The 14,732-nt window shown below is 48.9% G+C and overlaps 4 protein-coding genes across 4 annotated transcripts, besides 7 other annotated features; all 4 read left to right on the forward strand.

Moving 5' to 3' along the window:
* Positions 1 to 1,651: part of a mobile genetic element that runs on past the window's edge.
* Positions 1,652 to 1,817: 166 nt separating this feature from the next.
* Positions 1,818 to 1,871: a mobile genetic element.
* Positions 1,872 to 2,322: 451 nt separating this feature from the next.
* Positions 2,323 to 9,486: a mobile genetic element.
* On the forward strand, positions 3,316 to 3,543 carry EKO05_0010515 (uncharacterized protein; the record flags this gene model as incomplete). Its single annotated transcript, XM_059637772.1, has 1 exon — positions 3,316 to 3,543. The coding sequence occupies one exon, from the start codon at positions 3,316 to 3,318 to the stop codon at positions 3,541 to 3,543; it is 228 nt and encodes a 75-aa protein (XP_059493755.1).
* On the forward strand, positions 4,956 to 6,443 carry EKO05_0010516 (uncharacterized protein; the record flags this gene model as incomplete). Its single annotated transcript, XM_059637773.1, has 1 exon — positions 4,956 to 6,443. One exon carries the CDS (start codon positions 4,956 to 4,958, stop codon positions 6,441 to 6,443), a length of 1,488 nt encoding a protein of 495 aa, XP_059493756.1.
* On the forward strand, positions 6,793 to 8,316 carry EKO05_0010517 (uncharacterized protein; the record flags this gene model as incomplete). The annotated part of the gene is made up of 1 exon (XM_059637774.1): positions 6,793 to 8,316. The coding sequence occupies one exon, from the start codon at positions 6,793 to 6,795 to the stop codon at positions 8,314 to 8,316; it is 1,524 nt and encodes a 507-aa protein (XP_059493757.1).
* Positions 6,835 to 6,900: a tandem repeat.
* Positions 8,365 to 9,255, forward strand: EKO05_0010518 (uncharacterized protein; the record flags this gene model as incomplete). Its single annotated transcript, XM_038943181.2, has 1 exon — positions 8,365 to 9,255. The coding sequence occupies one exon, from the start codon at positions 8,365 to 8,367 to the stop codon at positions 9,253 to 9,255; it is 891 nt and encodes a 296-aa protein (XP_038794153.2).
* Positions 9,487 to 9,617: 131 nt separating the features above from the next.
* Positions 9,618 to 9,697: a dispersed repeat.
* Positions 9,673 to 14,642: a dispersed repeat.
* Positions 14,643 to 14,644: 2 nt separating this feature from the next.
* Positions 14,645 to 14,732: a telomeric repeat.

Genomic DNA, 14,732 nt, shown 5'->3' on the forward strand with positions numbered 1-14,732 from the left:
CAGCGGTTAGGGAAGAGTTTGCGACATTTTTGAACCGGTTGCGAGCAACGCAGCAGTTGGACCGAATTGTAATTAACAAGTGTTATATTATGTTGAACTGCTGGTACAATTTCTGCAAGGAGATGCAGAAGTTGGGCAAGTTAGCAGCCGCCGAGACGCAGATGGTGATGTTGACAGCAACATTGCCGCCGAGCAAGGAGGATGAGTTGTTCCGGCGGATGTACGTTGAGCGAGATCAGGTCGATTTGTTCCGAGCCGAAACCGCAAGGACGAACGTAGCGTACCGCGTGATCAGGGTAGGCAAGGCAGCAAAGAAGAAGGAGGTGGAAGAAATGGTGTTGGGCATGGTGCAGCAGAAGTTGCGCAAGTACAAGACAGGGAAAGTCGTAGTGTACAGCAATTTGGTGCTGAAGGTTAAGGAGCTGGTAAAGAAGTTAGGTTGTCACGTATATCATTACAAGGCCGTAGGCAAAGCAAGCATGTTAGAAGAATTTGCCGCGGGCAAGAAGCGGGTGATTGTAGCAACAAGCGCGTTAGGGATAGGCGTTGACATACCAGACATCTGGTGCATTATACACATTGATTGGCTGTTTACTATATTAGATTACGCACAGGAAAGCGGGCGCGCAGGACGAGACGGGTTGCGCAGCGAGGCGGTCATGATCGTGCAGGAAGGCGAGCAGCGGGCAGCCGAGGACAAGCAGGCAGAGGTGGAGCAGCAGCTGGTGCGAGCGTACGTGGAAGGCATAGACAAGACAGCAACGTGCAGGCGGGTGGTGTTGGACGGGTATTTGGACAGGCGAGAGAAAGAGCAGGTGGTGTGCGAAGAGGGAGAGGAGAAGTGCGACGTGTGCAGAGGAGCAGACGGCGAGGAAGAAGACAAGGAGGAGATGGAGGAGGAGGAGATGGAGGAGGACGAGGGAGGCAGCAGCAACGTAGAGGATACGGACACGGTCGAGGCGGAGCAAGAGGAGGCACAGCGGGTGTTTGAGCAGCAGCAGCAAGCACGACGCGGCCCGCGACAGACGTTGATACAGCAGCGGCAGCAAGAGTTCGCCGACGTGGAGTGGTTGCGCAGGCAGTTGGCGTGGTGGACGAAGCGGTGTGGGATATGCGAGGTGGCGGGCGACGGACAGAGCGAGCACGACGTGCGGCGGTGTTAGAGGCCGGAGAGCCGGCAGGCGAAGGAGATAATCAAGGCAGTAGAGGAGAAGATACGGTTCGAGGAGTATTCAGGTTGTTTTTGGTGTGGAGTACCGCAGGAGGTGTGCAACCGATAGGAAGATAACAGACGCGGACGGTATTAGAGAGCAGACGGAAGGGATTGTTAATACTGAGGGGTGTTAGTAGGAGGGTTGTTAGGGTTGGTGTACGGGGGCGGGGAGGGCGTGACAGAGCGGTGGATTGGCCGGTTAGTAGAGCAGGGCGTCGATGCGAGTTCAATAGAGGGATTGGTTAGGCATTTAGGGCGCAAACAGGCGTTAGAGTGCGTTGAAAGCAATAGGTTGGTAGGGGAGTTTTGTTGGATCACGCGGTTAATAGCAGAGTAGAGGAGGTAGCAGGCGTAGTGGTAGCCAATAAAAGAGTTTTTTGTTCATAATTTGTAGAAGCAGTGCAGCCGAGTTAGGTTCAGGCTAGGACGTAGGTTAAGAGCTGTAACCCGTAGCAGAGGGTAGAACGCAGGTACAAAGCCCCAGAAGCTAAGGAGGTTCACTGTTAGTAGTAGACAGTAGGGACCATATCATTAAGCTGTTGGGGAGGGTAAGAAGAGGAGTAGAAAGTAGAGGGTGAGTAGAGGGCCCGTAAGGTGTTATAGTGTGAAGTTGGGTTTAGGGCCGGACGTAAGTTAGGGTTAGGGTTATCCGTATTTGAGAAACGTAGACCGCAACCCATTAGATTTAAGAAAAGATTAAAAGATTAGCAACCCATTAGATTTAAGAAAAGATTAAAAGATTAAAAGATTAAAAGATAAAGAAAAGTCAAGTTTAAGAAGTTTTAGAAGAGAGAAAGATAAGTAGAAGAAAGATAAGTAGAGTAAAGAGAATAAAAAAGAGAGTTAAAGTTAAGAGAGTAATAAAAGCGAGTAAGTAAGAGAAGGAAAAGTTGAAAAAAGATTGTTACAGGTACAAAGAAAAGAAAGAAAAGGCGAGGAAAGAAAGAAGAAAGAAGAAAGAAGAAAAGAAAATGTAAGTAGTTTAGTAGTTTAGTAGTTTAACAAAATTGTTAAAGAGAAGAAAGAAGAAGTAGAAGACAAAGTGTATAGAGCATAAAGAAAGTAGTAAAAAAAGAAAGAAAGTAGTAGAGAAGAAAGAAGAAGCTCCCAGTGATTATACGAACAAAGACAGTGTATTTGTTCGCTTTGCCTATGTAAATTTTAGCGTGAGCACAGACACTCGACTGTATTTGTTCGCTTTTTCAGCGTGAATTTGTTCGCTGTTCCTGAAGTCAAATATTGCTGCAACGATTGCGGAACGTGTACAAAGTGCGTCCCAATTGTATGTTGAATTTCTAGAAGAATCGAGCATACAGTACGTGAGTGGAATATAGTAGATGTTTCAATATTAATGTTTGCGATGTTGTAGGGCAGTATCGATAAGGTATGTAGCACAATGTTCAGAGTTAAGCGCAGGTAACATCTACTCTACAGGATGGAACAATTTAAGCAAAGTTAGCTGACGCAACCGCAGAGCTGGCGTAGGACTCTTCGGCGAAGCATGACTTTGCTCTCTGGTGCTGTCGTCAACGCTGTTGTCAGTTTCGTCGTCTTCGCTGTCTTGAATCTCTTCCACCTCGTAGATGGTTGCTGGCGCCTCCGCCTCAATGCTCAGCGTTTTCTTCTCGTTGATGGGCCCGCCAGCAATTCCCTCTGGCCCTAACCAGTTCTTAAGTGCCTTGCTAGCTGCACAAATGTCTGGACACTCCTTCTTAAGTAGCTCAATCCAGACATGCAGCTGGCCTACACGGAGGGTGCGTTCTATCTAGCGATTTGCAATCTCGTCGTGTGGTATCAGGGTCAGAATGCCCCAGCCTAGCTCCTGACTAATGGAGTACCAGCGCATGGCTTAGCCTAACCGTCGTCTAAACACCTGCTTGTCCTTCTCAGTGGCGTTGGGACTAACTAACTCTACTAGCGCTGCAACTGCCTCTGTGCAGATCTGTCCCTTTCCGTATCAATTTCGCGTTCTGTCGTTGCTAGATACAAAGTCGTTATGCCAGATCTGCGCTATCTTATTAGAGTATGCTTGACCTAGGAGAGCTGACGCCCATCGAGACTTGATATAGACAGCTGCTAGCTCTGCTTCGTAACGTGTGCACATGTTCCAGGCAAAGCAGAAATCCCTGTCAGCATCGTTGCGCACACTCAGCAGCTGCAAGCGCTTAGCTCCCGCACCGGTCCTGCTCTGGCTGCCAGCGAGCTCGCCGCCACCTCTGAAGGGTGAGCCACGTTCTCGCCAAGCCTGCAGGAACTGGGCAGCGTGGTACCGAGAGGACTGGTTTCCAAGCACGCGCGCTTTCTCTAGAAGGGTGCAGGCCGTGAGGTAGGGAGTTTGGGTGGAGCTGTAGAAGTCCGTGTCATCAGAGACCGGCTGCTTAATGATCCAGGCGACGACGGACTCGTCCTTTTGCACAATAGAGGTGTAGGCAGCCTGCTCTGGAAGAGGAGCCTTGTCGCCAGGTGCTACCAGACCAAGGGCAAGCCGCTTCTTCGCACGCGAAGTGGCGAGTGTCCTGCTGCGTTTTTGCTCCGCACGGCGGTTGTTTTTGGAGATGGTAGTGATGTGCAGAGGGGAGTCTTTCAGCTGCTCATCCGGTTCGCTAGGCTGTGACAGCTGAGGGCTGGCTGGATGTGTCTTATTGGTGGTTGTTCGAGCGCGCTTTGGTGTAGGGGCCGGCGCAGATAGGTGTGGCCGCTTCTTTTGTTGCGGGGGTGGAGCGGAGGCCTGTTGTGAAGGGGAAGCAAAGGCTTCTGCGCAGACGGCGGCTCTTCCATCCCGTCCTCCGCAAGCGACTCGGCCGCGCAGACCAGACGATCCCAGATATTGTCAGGCAGGACGTCGTCGGCGAGCGTCTCGCGCAGAAGCCAGATCGCTGACAAGACGGAGTGGGCAATGAAGACGGGCTTGCAGACGCTGGCATCGTCACAGGTGGGGATCAGCCATCCTGCGCTGTGCGGACCGAGCACCTGGATCACGCTGCGAGCGTGAGATGGTCGCTTGCAGAAGAAGAGCTTCTTGTAGTCCTCATTCGGCGGCTCGTACGCGTAGTTGCGAACGAAGTCAGCTTCGCTGGCCAGAGGAAAGCTCCGACGACCGCCATCAAACGCTCTGCGGCGCTGTCTAATGCTGCAACCAGTGCATTATCGATTGTGTACTGCGAATGAGGTTACGAGCGGAAGTTCGGACGAAGGTTGTGCGGAAAGGGGGTGGGTGTTGTTGAGGTTCTGACGCGGTCACACCGCAGACCGAAAGTCAGGCCGCGCACGGATGTACCACGACGCCCTCCAACCAGCGTTAGCGGAGCTGGGAGCGCAATTAAACCAAAAGCAAGATCGATACACAGTCTGTCGATTAATATGCGGGGTAGCAAACACTAGGCCAACGGACGTGTTGCATAGCGCCCACTTGTGTCCCTTCTGCTCCTTACACTATGGAACTATTTGCGCAGCTGTTTAAACACCGGCCTGAACTTCGAGTCGTAGTTTGTAAACCATGTGCCACTGCTATTCCACCAGCGCAGATCGTTACGCACCTCAAAGAGCGCCATCCCAAGGTCACAGTCGCTACGCGCAAGAGCCTGGCGGCAGCTGTACGCGCGCTACCAAACCTTGCGTGGAGTCTAGGAGACGTGCGTGTACCAAGGCCGGCTAAGGAGCCCGTCTTGGTCTGAAAAGCCGAGAAGACGGGCTGGTATGCTTGTCGGAGCGTTGTTGGTATACCTGCATCTCGCTGCAGGGCATGCAGAAACATTGCAAGGATAAGCATGGCTGGGTGAACGAACAAAAGCGAGGGGGAGATATAAGGCAAAAGAGCAAGCACTCACGCAACCGAGTATGGCGAGACAGCCAATCCTGCCAGCGCTTGTTCAGAGCTGTTGGCTGGCCGGCGTATGTTGCAGTCGAGACGAGCGTTGGAGCTGCGACTCTAGCAGACATCTCCCAGAGAGTGAAGGCAGATCGCCAGCATCAGCGAGAAGAGCGTGAGGCAGCAGCAGCGCAGGATAAGATTAAAGAGGGCATCCGTTCGCAGGCTGATCCGTGGCTAGAGCTCACAGAATGGGTCCCGCACCTACAAGGTATCCCAAGGGCGGCACTTCTGCGCGCTAAACAGCTAGCTGGTGGGGAGGTAGACGCGCGTGGGAAGGAAGAAGTGGCGTTTGACGACACGGGCTTACGCGATGTTTGCAAAGCTATGGAGCGGCTGATACAAAAAGCGTTCGATAGCAGCCGAGCTGAGGTTGTCGGCAGACTCGCACTGGAGATTATCGAGCGACGTGAGGCGGGCGCAGAATCGAACGAGCGGCCCTTCTACGCTAGGCATCGAGTCGGTACGATCAAGAAGTACAGCCAGAAGCTGGTGAGCATCCTCTGCTACCTGTGGCGCACATATGACCAGGTCGAGCGGCCGCCATACAAACTTACCAGCACGCAAGACGCCCTCTTGGTGTCACTCCAGCAAATAGCCCGCTCAGACAACGCTGCGAAGAAAGAGAAACTGGAAGAGCGATGCCTGCGCTTTTGGATCGCCTTGCTCAACCACAGCCTGACTGGCGACGAGCACGAGAGCGCACTGCTGAGCGGAGTGGCTGTCCTCGGCCTCAAGCCTGATCACCATGGCGGTGGGTGGGTTCCGGCGCACGAGTTCTCGCCAACGCTGTCTGCTTTAATCACTACCTCGAAAGCGCTCGTAGTGCATCATGCCCGCTGCCAGCGAGATAAAGCGCTTCAGAAAGACCCTTGTACAGCACCTACTGCGTATGAGCTAGTTAAAGACATGTCTGAACGGTTTATGACGCTGTCCGACTTCAAAGGCACACCCAGTCCTATGAATCGAATGCTCCGCTTGCGTACGCTAGCTAGAACACAGGCAAAGCGACGTAATACTCCCGGTATCGTGTCGTGGGATGGAGATCGGCTTCTCATTGACAAGCAGAGCTTTTCGCTAGCCGATCTCCGGTCGATGGTGAAGGGACTCTGCGAGACGGTGCGGTTGCAGCTATTCAAGGACGTCCTACTCTTGGATCTAGACGAAAGGGGTTGCGTGCGACCCGGGACCACCCCGCTTCCAGAGGTGTCCGTGGACAAACTCGTCGATCAGCCAGCCGAGCTGGCTACGGGCTGGAGCTTTCTGAAGCACCCCGACAACCAGCTAGATAGATGGCAAGACTGGCTTCTAGACCGGGTGTTGGACGAGGCTCCGCTAAGGGAGAGATTATTCGTGGGATAGATAGCACACAACGGCCGGAACGGACGCTATGGCGCGATGACGCTGTAGCTAGGTACATGAAAGGAGTGCGTCGGTTTAAAGAAGGCCTCTTCACGCTTGTTCACATGTCTGGCGGCGGGCCTGGTCGCGGGACAGAGATTACCTCGATACAGTGCGAGAACAGTGCAGACGGGGTGGGGTATCGGGGGGTGTTTGTAGAGGGTGGCCTGGTATCCTTCACCACTACGTACCACAAGGGGTATAGCTTCAGCAAGCGTGTCAAGACGATCCACCGCTATGTTCCCGGGAGGTGGGTGAGCTGGTGGTGTACTTCCTTAGGCTCGGTCGACCGTTTATAGATGATCTCCAGATGCTGCACAATGGCGTTGCCCGCCCTACCGCTTTCATCTGGGAGCCAGAGCCGGAGGAGCAGTGGGGCGACGAGAGCGATAGCGAAGAGAGCGACGACGGAGACGAGTACGGCGAAGCCGACCGTGAGAAGGCACGATCCGCTAACCTAGACGGGTACTGGGGCACCGATCGCATACGCCGTGTCCTGCGCGAGCAGACCTTTCAGTACATGAACACCGCTCTCGGCACCCGCGCCTGGCGGCATGCCTACCCAGCCATCCACCGAGAGCTGGCAAGAGATGGACAAGCACGCGACTGGTTGGAAGTGCTCTACTGGAACAAAGCGCCGGCGAAGAGCAACGCGCAAGCGTTGCAGTCCGGCCACAGCCTTAAAACAGAGGAGGGCAACTACGGCCGCTCCATGATGGAGTCTCCCTTTCAGACCATGGCTGAGCGGGAGGAGTTCTGGCGGGTGAGCATGGACTGGCATTGCGTGCTGGAGTTTGCATCTGCCTGGGAGGACGGCCGCATGCACCCCGGTGTTCGCGCGGAGATGGTAGCGCAGCAAGAGAAGCAGGCGCTCCAGCGCTGGTCGTCGCTCGCGATGGTGGACCTCAAGGCAGAGTTCAGGCGACTCGCTGGACGGCCGGACGCCGAGTATCGTGGCAAGCAAGAAGAAAGCCTCAAGGCTGTGATGCAGCGACGGCTGCGCGTGCTAGTTGTTATGGCTACTGGCACCGGCAAGAGTATGCTGTTTATGCTGCCCGCGTCTGTCTCGCCAGGCGGCGTCTCCGTGGTCGTGGCTCCGTTGAATGCCTTGCGAGACGATCTGCAAGATCGCTGCGACCAGCTCGGCATCCCCTGCGCGAAGTGGGATGGAAGAAGACCGCCGTACTGGGCTCGTATTGTGCTGGTGACGCCTGAGAGCGCAGTCACGAAGGCGTTCGGCAGGTTCATTGACGAAAAGCGCATGCTCCATCAGCTAGATCGTATCGTGATAGACGAGTGCCACGTGCTGCTGGAGTCGACACAGGACTGGCGGCCAGACCTCCTCAAGATGGTGGAGATGACGGAGAAGGGCACACAGGTTGTCTACCTGACTGCAACCTTGCCGCCCACGCTGCAGCCCGCCTTCTTGCACACCGCAGGGCTCGATGCCCAGACCGTAACCATATGCCGCGATGAACGCACCACGCGAACGAACATTGCGTACCAGGTGCTAGAGTACACACGTGGCACGCTAGAAAAAGTACTTATTAAGCTCGTGGCTGCGAAGAGGAGTAGGTACGGACCCAAGGCGCAGATCATCGTCTATTGTCCAACTGTGGACGAGACGAAACGGCTTGCGAAGCTTCTGCAGTGCTCTGCATACTACCGTCAGATGGGCTCAGACGAGGAAAAGGCACGCATGGTGCGAAGCTTCACCCTGGGCATAGAGAAGCTTTGTACAGCCACGAACATGCTGGGTCTTGGGCTCGACGCTGCAGGCGTCCGGGTGGTGATCCACGTTGCCATGTGTCCCCTGCTGCTCCAATATGTGTAAGAGAGCGGCCGGGCGGGACGAACAGGGCTCGACAGCGAGTCTATTGTTATGAGAGCGTGCTATGTAACGAAAGAGGGGAGGGTAGAGAAGGCGCTCGGCTACAAGCTGGAGCGACCTGCAAAGGAGTTTATGACAGTCGAATCCTGTCGGCGAATCGCGATAGACAAGCACATGGACGGCAGACAGAACAGGCAGCAATGCGAGATGGGAGAGTCGAAGTGTGATCTATGCGAGCGACACCCCGGTGGTACTAAGCAACAAGCCGTCGAAGAAGAGCAGGAAGAGCCAGAGGAGACGCAGGCCGACACTGCGGCAGTGGCAGCAGAGGAGCAGCGCAGATGTATAGAGCGAGCTATAGTCGTTGAAGAGCAGAGGGTTGAGATCCAGCAACGGCGAAGGACGGAACAAAAAGTATATGACCTGGAGCGGCTAGAGCAGCACTTCCAGCGCTGGAGCAATGCGTGCGCCATCTGCATGGCCACTCAGGCTGACCCGGCGCGCCACGACTGGAAGGACTGTTCAAAGGCCAGCGGAGCGCAGATGACATTAATGGAGTCTAAGGTGAAATCTATGCACCAAGTGAAGTGGGAGAAGTATGCGCGGTGTTTTTACTGCTGGGCGCCCCAAGCCATCTGCAACAAGTGGGAGGAAACAAGCATACAGGGTGCGTTTAAGACACAAGGGATGCATGTGCCTTGCCAGTACGATGGAGTGCTCCAGAGAGCAGTAGCTGCGCTGCTTGCCTGCCAGCCACTGATGTGCACGCCATGGCTGGAGCAGCAGATGCAAGACGCCGCGATTGTGCACGGTAGCGATGAGCTCCGGCTTTACAAGTGGCTCGGATTAAAGATCAAGATGGGCCAGAGAGACGTGAGCCAGATGTGTCGTTTCCTATATGCTTGGGAGGAGGGGCATGTGCAGTCGTATTTAGCAGACTAGAAAGAATATGTTTGATATAACCGTAACCCGAAACCTTAGGTCAGGAGAAGTCAGGAGAAACGTGCTGTAGGCTAACTTGCGACTGCACGGTGATCACAAGTCAGAAAGTGCAAAACAGCCAAATAGCAACACAGACACTTCAGAGACGTAGAAAGAAACGCCCAGAGAAGGGCCACCGACCAAAGTAGTCCCCACAACCCGAGTGATACCCGCCAACCCGAGTGATACCCGCCAACCCAAGTAGAGCCCCCAACCCAAGTAGAGCCCCCAACCCATGCGGATCCCCCAACTCAAGTAGAACCCCCAACCTAAGTAGAGCCCCAACCCATGCGGATCCCCTAACCCAAGTAGAGCCCCCGACCCAAGTAGAGCCCCAACCCAAGTAGAGCCCCCGACCCAAGTAGAGCCCCCAACCCATGCGGATCCCCCAATCCACGTAGTTAGCACCAACCCGCATAGTCAGCATTAACCTGCGTAGTAAGCATTAACCTGCGCAGTAAGCATCAATCCACATAGTTACATGGTCAGCATCAAGCCGCGTAGTCAGCACAAACCCGCGTGGTTCCCTGAGTAGTTCCACAAGTAGTGCGTCAACCCAAGTGGTTGCCCCACCCGAGTGGCACGTCCAACCCGAGTGGGTCCCCTAATCCAAGTGGTTCCTAAGTAGTTCCCCACGTGGTTCCCCAAGTAGCGCGCCAAGTAGTGCGCCACCCCAAGTGGTCCGAAAGTAGTCCCCCAAAGTGGCCTGAAAGTGGTCCCTGCAAGCCAAGGGAGTCCACATCAGTGCCCCCAAGTAGTAAGAGCCGATCATTTAAGAAGAGCCCCGATCCAGGAAGAGCCCACAATCCGGAGAGAGCAGACCAAACCAAGTAAGTCCCCATCTGAAAGCAGCCGTGCGTATTGAAGAAAGTGAGAGTCAGGACAAAGTAAATTTGGATAGATAGTAGAGTAGTTGAGAAAGACATGCGCAATAGGTAGAAGAGCCAGCAGGATGGTGGATGGGAGAGGTACAAGAAGTTGTTCGTGCAAGAGGGCGTCAATCGCGTTGATCGCGCGAATTTGGATTAGGCAGGGTTGGTTGCTTTGTAAATCGGGTATAAGAATGAATGGTAGAGGGAAAGGGCATTTAAACAGGGTATCAGGTAGATTAGAAAGATGGAACGGGATAAAAATGACGTGGAGCAAGGTGTTTTGGGCGTTTACATAGTATTGTCACAAGATAGAACAGTAGTTAGGGGAAGTTTGGCAAATCCGATTGTGGTGCCGCAGCCCAGAAAGGCATTCCTGAACCCGTAGATGCCGTAGTGCGTGAGAGAGGGGCGGGCGGAGGGCCCGTCAGGTGTCACAAAGCAGTTGGGCAGGGCGGTAGAGGGTAAAGGAGAAAGAGGGGAGGTGGGTGGGGCCGTGATAAGGCATCACGAGCAAAGGATGAAGGAGAGAAGAGAGTAGAATAAGGGTGGGCGGTGGGCCCGTGATAAGGTATCACGGGAGAGGGGGGTAGAGGGTTGGGCGGGGGGGGCCCGTGGATGTGCCCCCGGAGCGATGCGGTTAAGAGTGAAGGAGGGGAGGTGTTTAAGACCGTGAAGCGGGATAGAGAAGAGTAGCAGGTAAGCAGGGTGAAGAAGAGAAAGTGGGTGGGCGGTAGGCCCGTCAAGTGTTACACAAGAGTGAAGAGGCAGTTGTAGAGATAGATAAGCGGTACAGAGAGCGGTTTTAAGGCGAATTTTTTTCAGCAACGCAATGGTAGTAGCAATTAGAGTAGCGTTGTTCATGCAGCAGTATAACAGCGCGCAAGTAGCAGAGATAGGGTTAAGAGATGTATAAAAGAAGAAAAGGAAAGAAAAGAGAAATGAAAGAATTGTTAAGAGAAGAGAATAGTAGAGAGGATAAAGTAAGAAGAGAAGTAGAAAAAGGTAAAAAATTGTTAAAAGAGTGTTAGTAGGATAGAAAAGATAGTTAAATGTAGTATTTAATAAAGAGAGAGTGTAAAAGTATTAGAAAAGATATTTAAAGTGATTAAGATGTAAAGATAGTAAATGAAGAAAAAAGAGTAGAAAATAGAGAAAGATGAAAAGAAAGAATTAAAAAGAAGAGAAGAAAGTAGAAGAAGAAGTTAGTTTATTAAAAGATGTATGAAATAAAAGAGTAGTTAAATAGAAGGTGAAAAGAAAAGAAAGATTAGAAAGAGTAAAAGTTGAGAAAAGAAAGAAGGTTGAAGAGAAAAAGTGTAGAAAGAGGAAGGAAAGGAAAAAGTAAAGTAAAAAGGAAAGTTGTAGTTTGTTAGAAATTTAAAAGGTTGAGGAAGAAGTAAATAAGGAGAAAAGAAGAGAAAAGGTATAAAAAGAAGTAAAAAGTAGAGAGTATATGTTTAAAGAGTTTATAAAGAGTTTAGGGAAAGAGATAAGAGATAGAAAGAAGAGAGAGATTGAGAAGAAAATTTAGAAAAGTAGAAAGAATAAGAATAGAGTAAAGAAAGTAAGAGGTAAGGATAGAAGAAAGAAGTAGAAGAAAAGGAAAAGAAGTTAAAAGAGGTTAGTTAAGAAGAAAATAATGTTTAAGAAAGAAAGATAAGAGAGTAAAGTAGGTTAAGAAGAGAGTAAGAATAATAGGTAGGTGTTAGTATAGAAAGAGAGTATAAGTTTAGAAAAGAAAAGTTAGTAGGGTAAGAAGTAAAAGTAGTGTAAATAAAAGAAAAGAAGAGAGAAGAAGGTTAAAAAGAGAGATAAAAGTAGAAGGTTTTAAAAAATAAAGAAAGTAAGTTGTAAGAAAGAGAGTAAGAATAAAAGAGAAGAGTAGGGGTTAAGTGTAGGAGAAGAAGTAAGAGTAAGAGAAAGAAGGTGTAAGGATAAAGGTGGGAATATTAGTATAGGAAGAAAGTGTAATTTTAGAGAGAAAAGTAAAAAAAATTAAGTTAGTAGAGTAAAAGATAGAGTAAAGAGTAAATATAGGTGTAAAGAGAGAAGGAAGAAAGTTAAGGTGTTAGAAAAGAGAGTAGTAGAGAAAAGTAAGTGGAAAAGATGAGTAGAAAAGATAAGAAGAAGAGAGTAAGTATTAGGAGTAAAAAATTAGAGAGAGAAGAGAAAGGTAGAAAGAGAATAAGTAAGATAGAGAGAGGGTAAGTGAGAAAGTAAGTGTATGTGTTAGGAAGAAGGTAAGGAATAGAGTGAGAGAAAGTAGAGAAGAAAGTAATAGTAATAGTTAGGTTTTAGTGTGAGAAGAGAGATAGGGTTTGGAGAAAAGTTAGAAGAGTAAAATTTAAAGTTTTAAAAAAGAGAGAAGAAGGAGAATAGGAAAAGAAAGAGTAGTAGTTTAAAGAAAGATTATTAAAAAGTAGAGAAGATTAGGAGTAGTAGAGTAAGGAAAGGAAAGGATAAGGGAAGTAGAAAGGATAAGAAAAGTAGAAAGGATAGAGAAAAGTAGTAAGGATTAGAGAATAGGTATTGTGAGTAGAAGAGTAGAGGGAAGAAAAAGATAAGAGAAGAAGAAGTAGGAGAGAGTAGAATAAAGAGAAGAGTAAAGTAAGGAAGAGAGTAGAGTAAGGAAGAAGGAGAGAATAAGTGTAAGGGTTAGGGTTTTAGAGTAAAAAGAGGGTTAGGTTTTAGTGTAAGAAGAGAGGTTAGGGTTAAAGTAGGAGAGAGTGTGGAAAGAGAAGAGGTAGAGGTAAGAGTGTAAGTAAAAGTAAGGAGTAAGGTTAAGTGTAAGAGAAGAGTAGAGGTAGGAAAGAGAGAGTAGAGAAGAGGGTGAAAGTAGAAATAAGTAGAAGTAAAGGTAAGGGTGAGGGAGAGAAAGTAGGAGGAAAGAAGAATTTAAGAGTAAGAGAGGGTAGAGTGTAAGAGAAGAGTTAAGGAGAGAAGTAGAGAGTAAAGATTAGAAGAAGGAAGAAAGTAGGGATAAGGAAGAGAGTGTAAAGGTTTTAATGTAAGAATAAAGAAGAGTGTAAGAGTAAGTATAAGGGTTTTAGTGTAGGAAGAGGGTTGGGGTTTTAAGTAAAAGTAGAAGAAAAGAGAAAGATGTAGTAAGTGGTAGAAAAGAGTAGAAGAAAGAGAAGGAAGAAGTAGAATAAGTTAAAGAAAAAGTAGTGTTTAAGAGTTAAGAAAGTAGGAAAAAGGAGAAGAAAGTAGAGGTAATAAGTAAAAAGAGAAAAGAAGTAGTAGAAGTAGTAGAAGAGGTAGTAGTAGAGAAGGAGTTTAGATTGTAAAAGGGTTAGGGTTTTAGTGTAGGAAAAGTGTTAGGGTTTTGGTGTAGGAAGAGTAGGTAAAGGTTGAGAAAAGAAAGGTGAGAAAAGGAAAAAAGAAGAAAGAGAGTTTTGTAGTAAAGTTTTAGAAAAAGAAGGAGAAGGTGAGTGTAGGTTAAAGAAGAAAGTAAGAGGTGAAAAAAAAGTAAGTAGAAGGAAGTAAGTGTTAGGAGTAAAAAAGTAGAAAGAGAAGGAGAGTTAAGAAGAAGAATTAAGAAGAAGAGAGTAGAAGTGAAGGTGAAAAAGAGGGAGAAAATGTAGGGGTGAGGGAGAAAGAGAGTAAGAGAGTTAAAGAAGAAGAGTGTAAGGGTAAGGGGTAGGGTTAAGTTAGAAAGAAGAGTTAGAGGAGTTTAAGGGTTGGGGAAAAAAAGGGTAGAAGAGAAGGAGGTGAAAATAGAAGAGAGGGAAGAAAAGTAAAGTAGAGTGTGAAGAAAGTAAGAAAAAGAAAGTAAGAGTAAAAGTAGTAGTAGAAAGAGAAGTAAGGATAGAAGGAAAAGTAGAAGAAAGAATAGAAAAGAGTAGAGGAAAAGAAAAGAAAAGGGAAAAAGGGAGTAGAGGTAGAAGTAGTAGTAGTAGAGAAAAGGGTTAGGGTTTTAGAGTAAGAAGAGTGTTAGGGTTTTAGTGTTAGAAAAGAGGTTAGTAGAGAGAAGTAAGTGGAAAGAGTAGGAAAAGAAAAAAAGAAGGAAGGAGGTTTTAGAGTTGTAAAGAAGGAAAAAGAAGGTAAGTGTAAGGTGAAGAAGAGAGTAAGGAGTTAAAAAGAGGTAGGTAGGAGAAGGTAAGTGTTAAGAGTAAAAAGAAAAGAGATAAGAAAAAGATAGAGAAAAAGAGTTAAGAAGAAGGAGTTAAGAAAGAGTAAGAAAAAAAGAGGTTAAGGTGAAAGTAGAAGAGAGTGTAAGTAAGAGTAAGGTTTAGGGTTTTAGTGTATGGAAAGAGGGTAGGGTAAGAGAAAAGAAGAGAAAGAAGAGAAGAGTAGAGGTAAAAGAGAAAGAGTAGAGATGAGTGTAAAAGGAGTAGTAAGTGTAAGTAAAGGTAAGGAAGAGGGAGGGTTTAGAAGTAGGAGAGGGTGTAAGAGTAAGGGTTAGAAGAAGGAAGAAAGAAAGTAGGAGTAAAGAAGAGAAAGTGTAAGAGTAAGTGTTAGGGTTTTAGTGTAGGAAGAGGGTTAGGGTTAGGGTTAGGGTTAGGGTTAGGGTTAGGGTTAGGGTTAGGGTTAGGGTTAGGGTTAGGGTTAGGGTTAGGGTTAGGG

The sequence above is a fragment of the Ascochyta rabiei genome, chromosome 19 (genome assembly GCF_004011695.2).
Source record: "Ascochyta rabiei chromosome 19, complete sequence".
Taxonomy (NCBI): Eukaryota; Fungi; Ascomycota; class Dothideomycetes; order Pleosporales; family Didymellaceae; genus Ascochyta; species Ascochyta rabiei.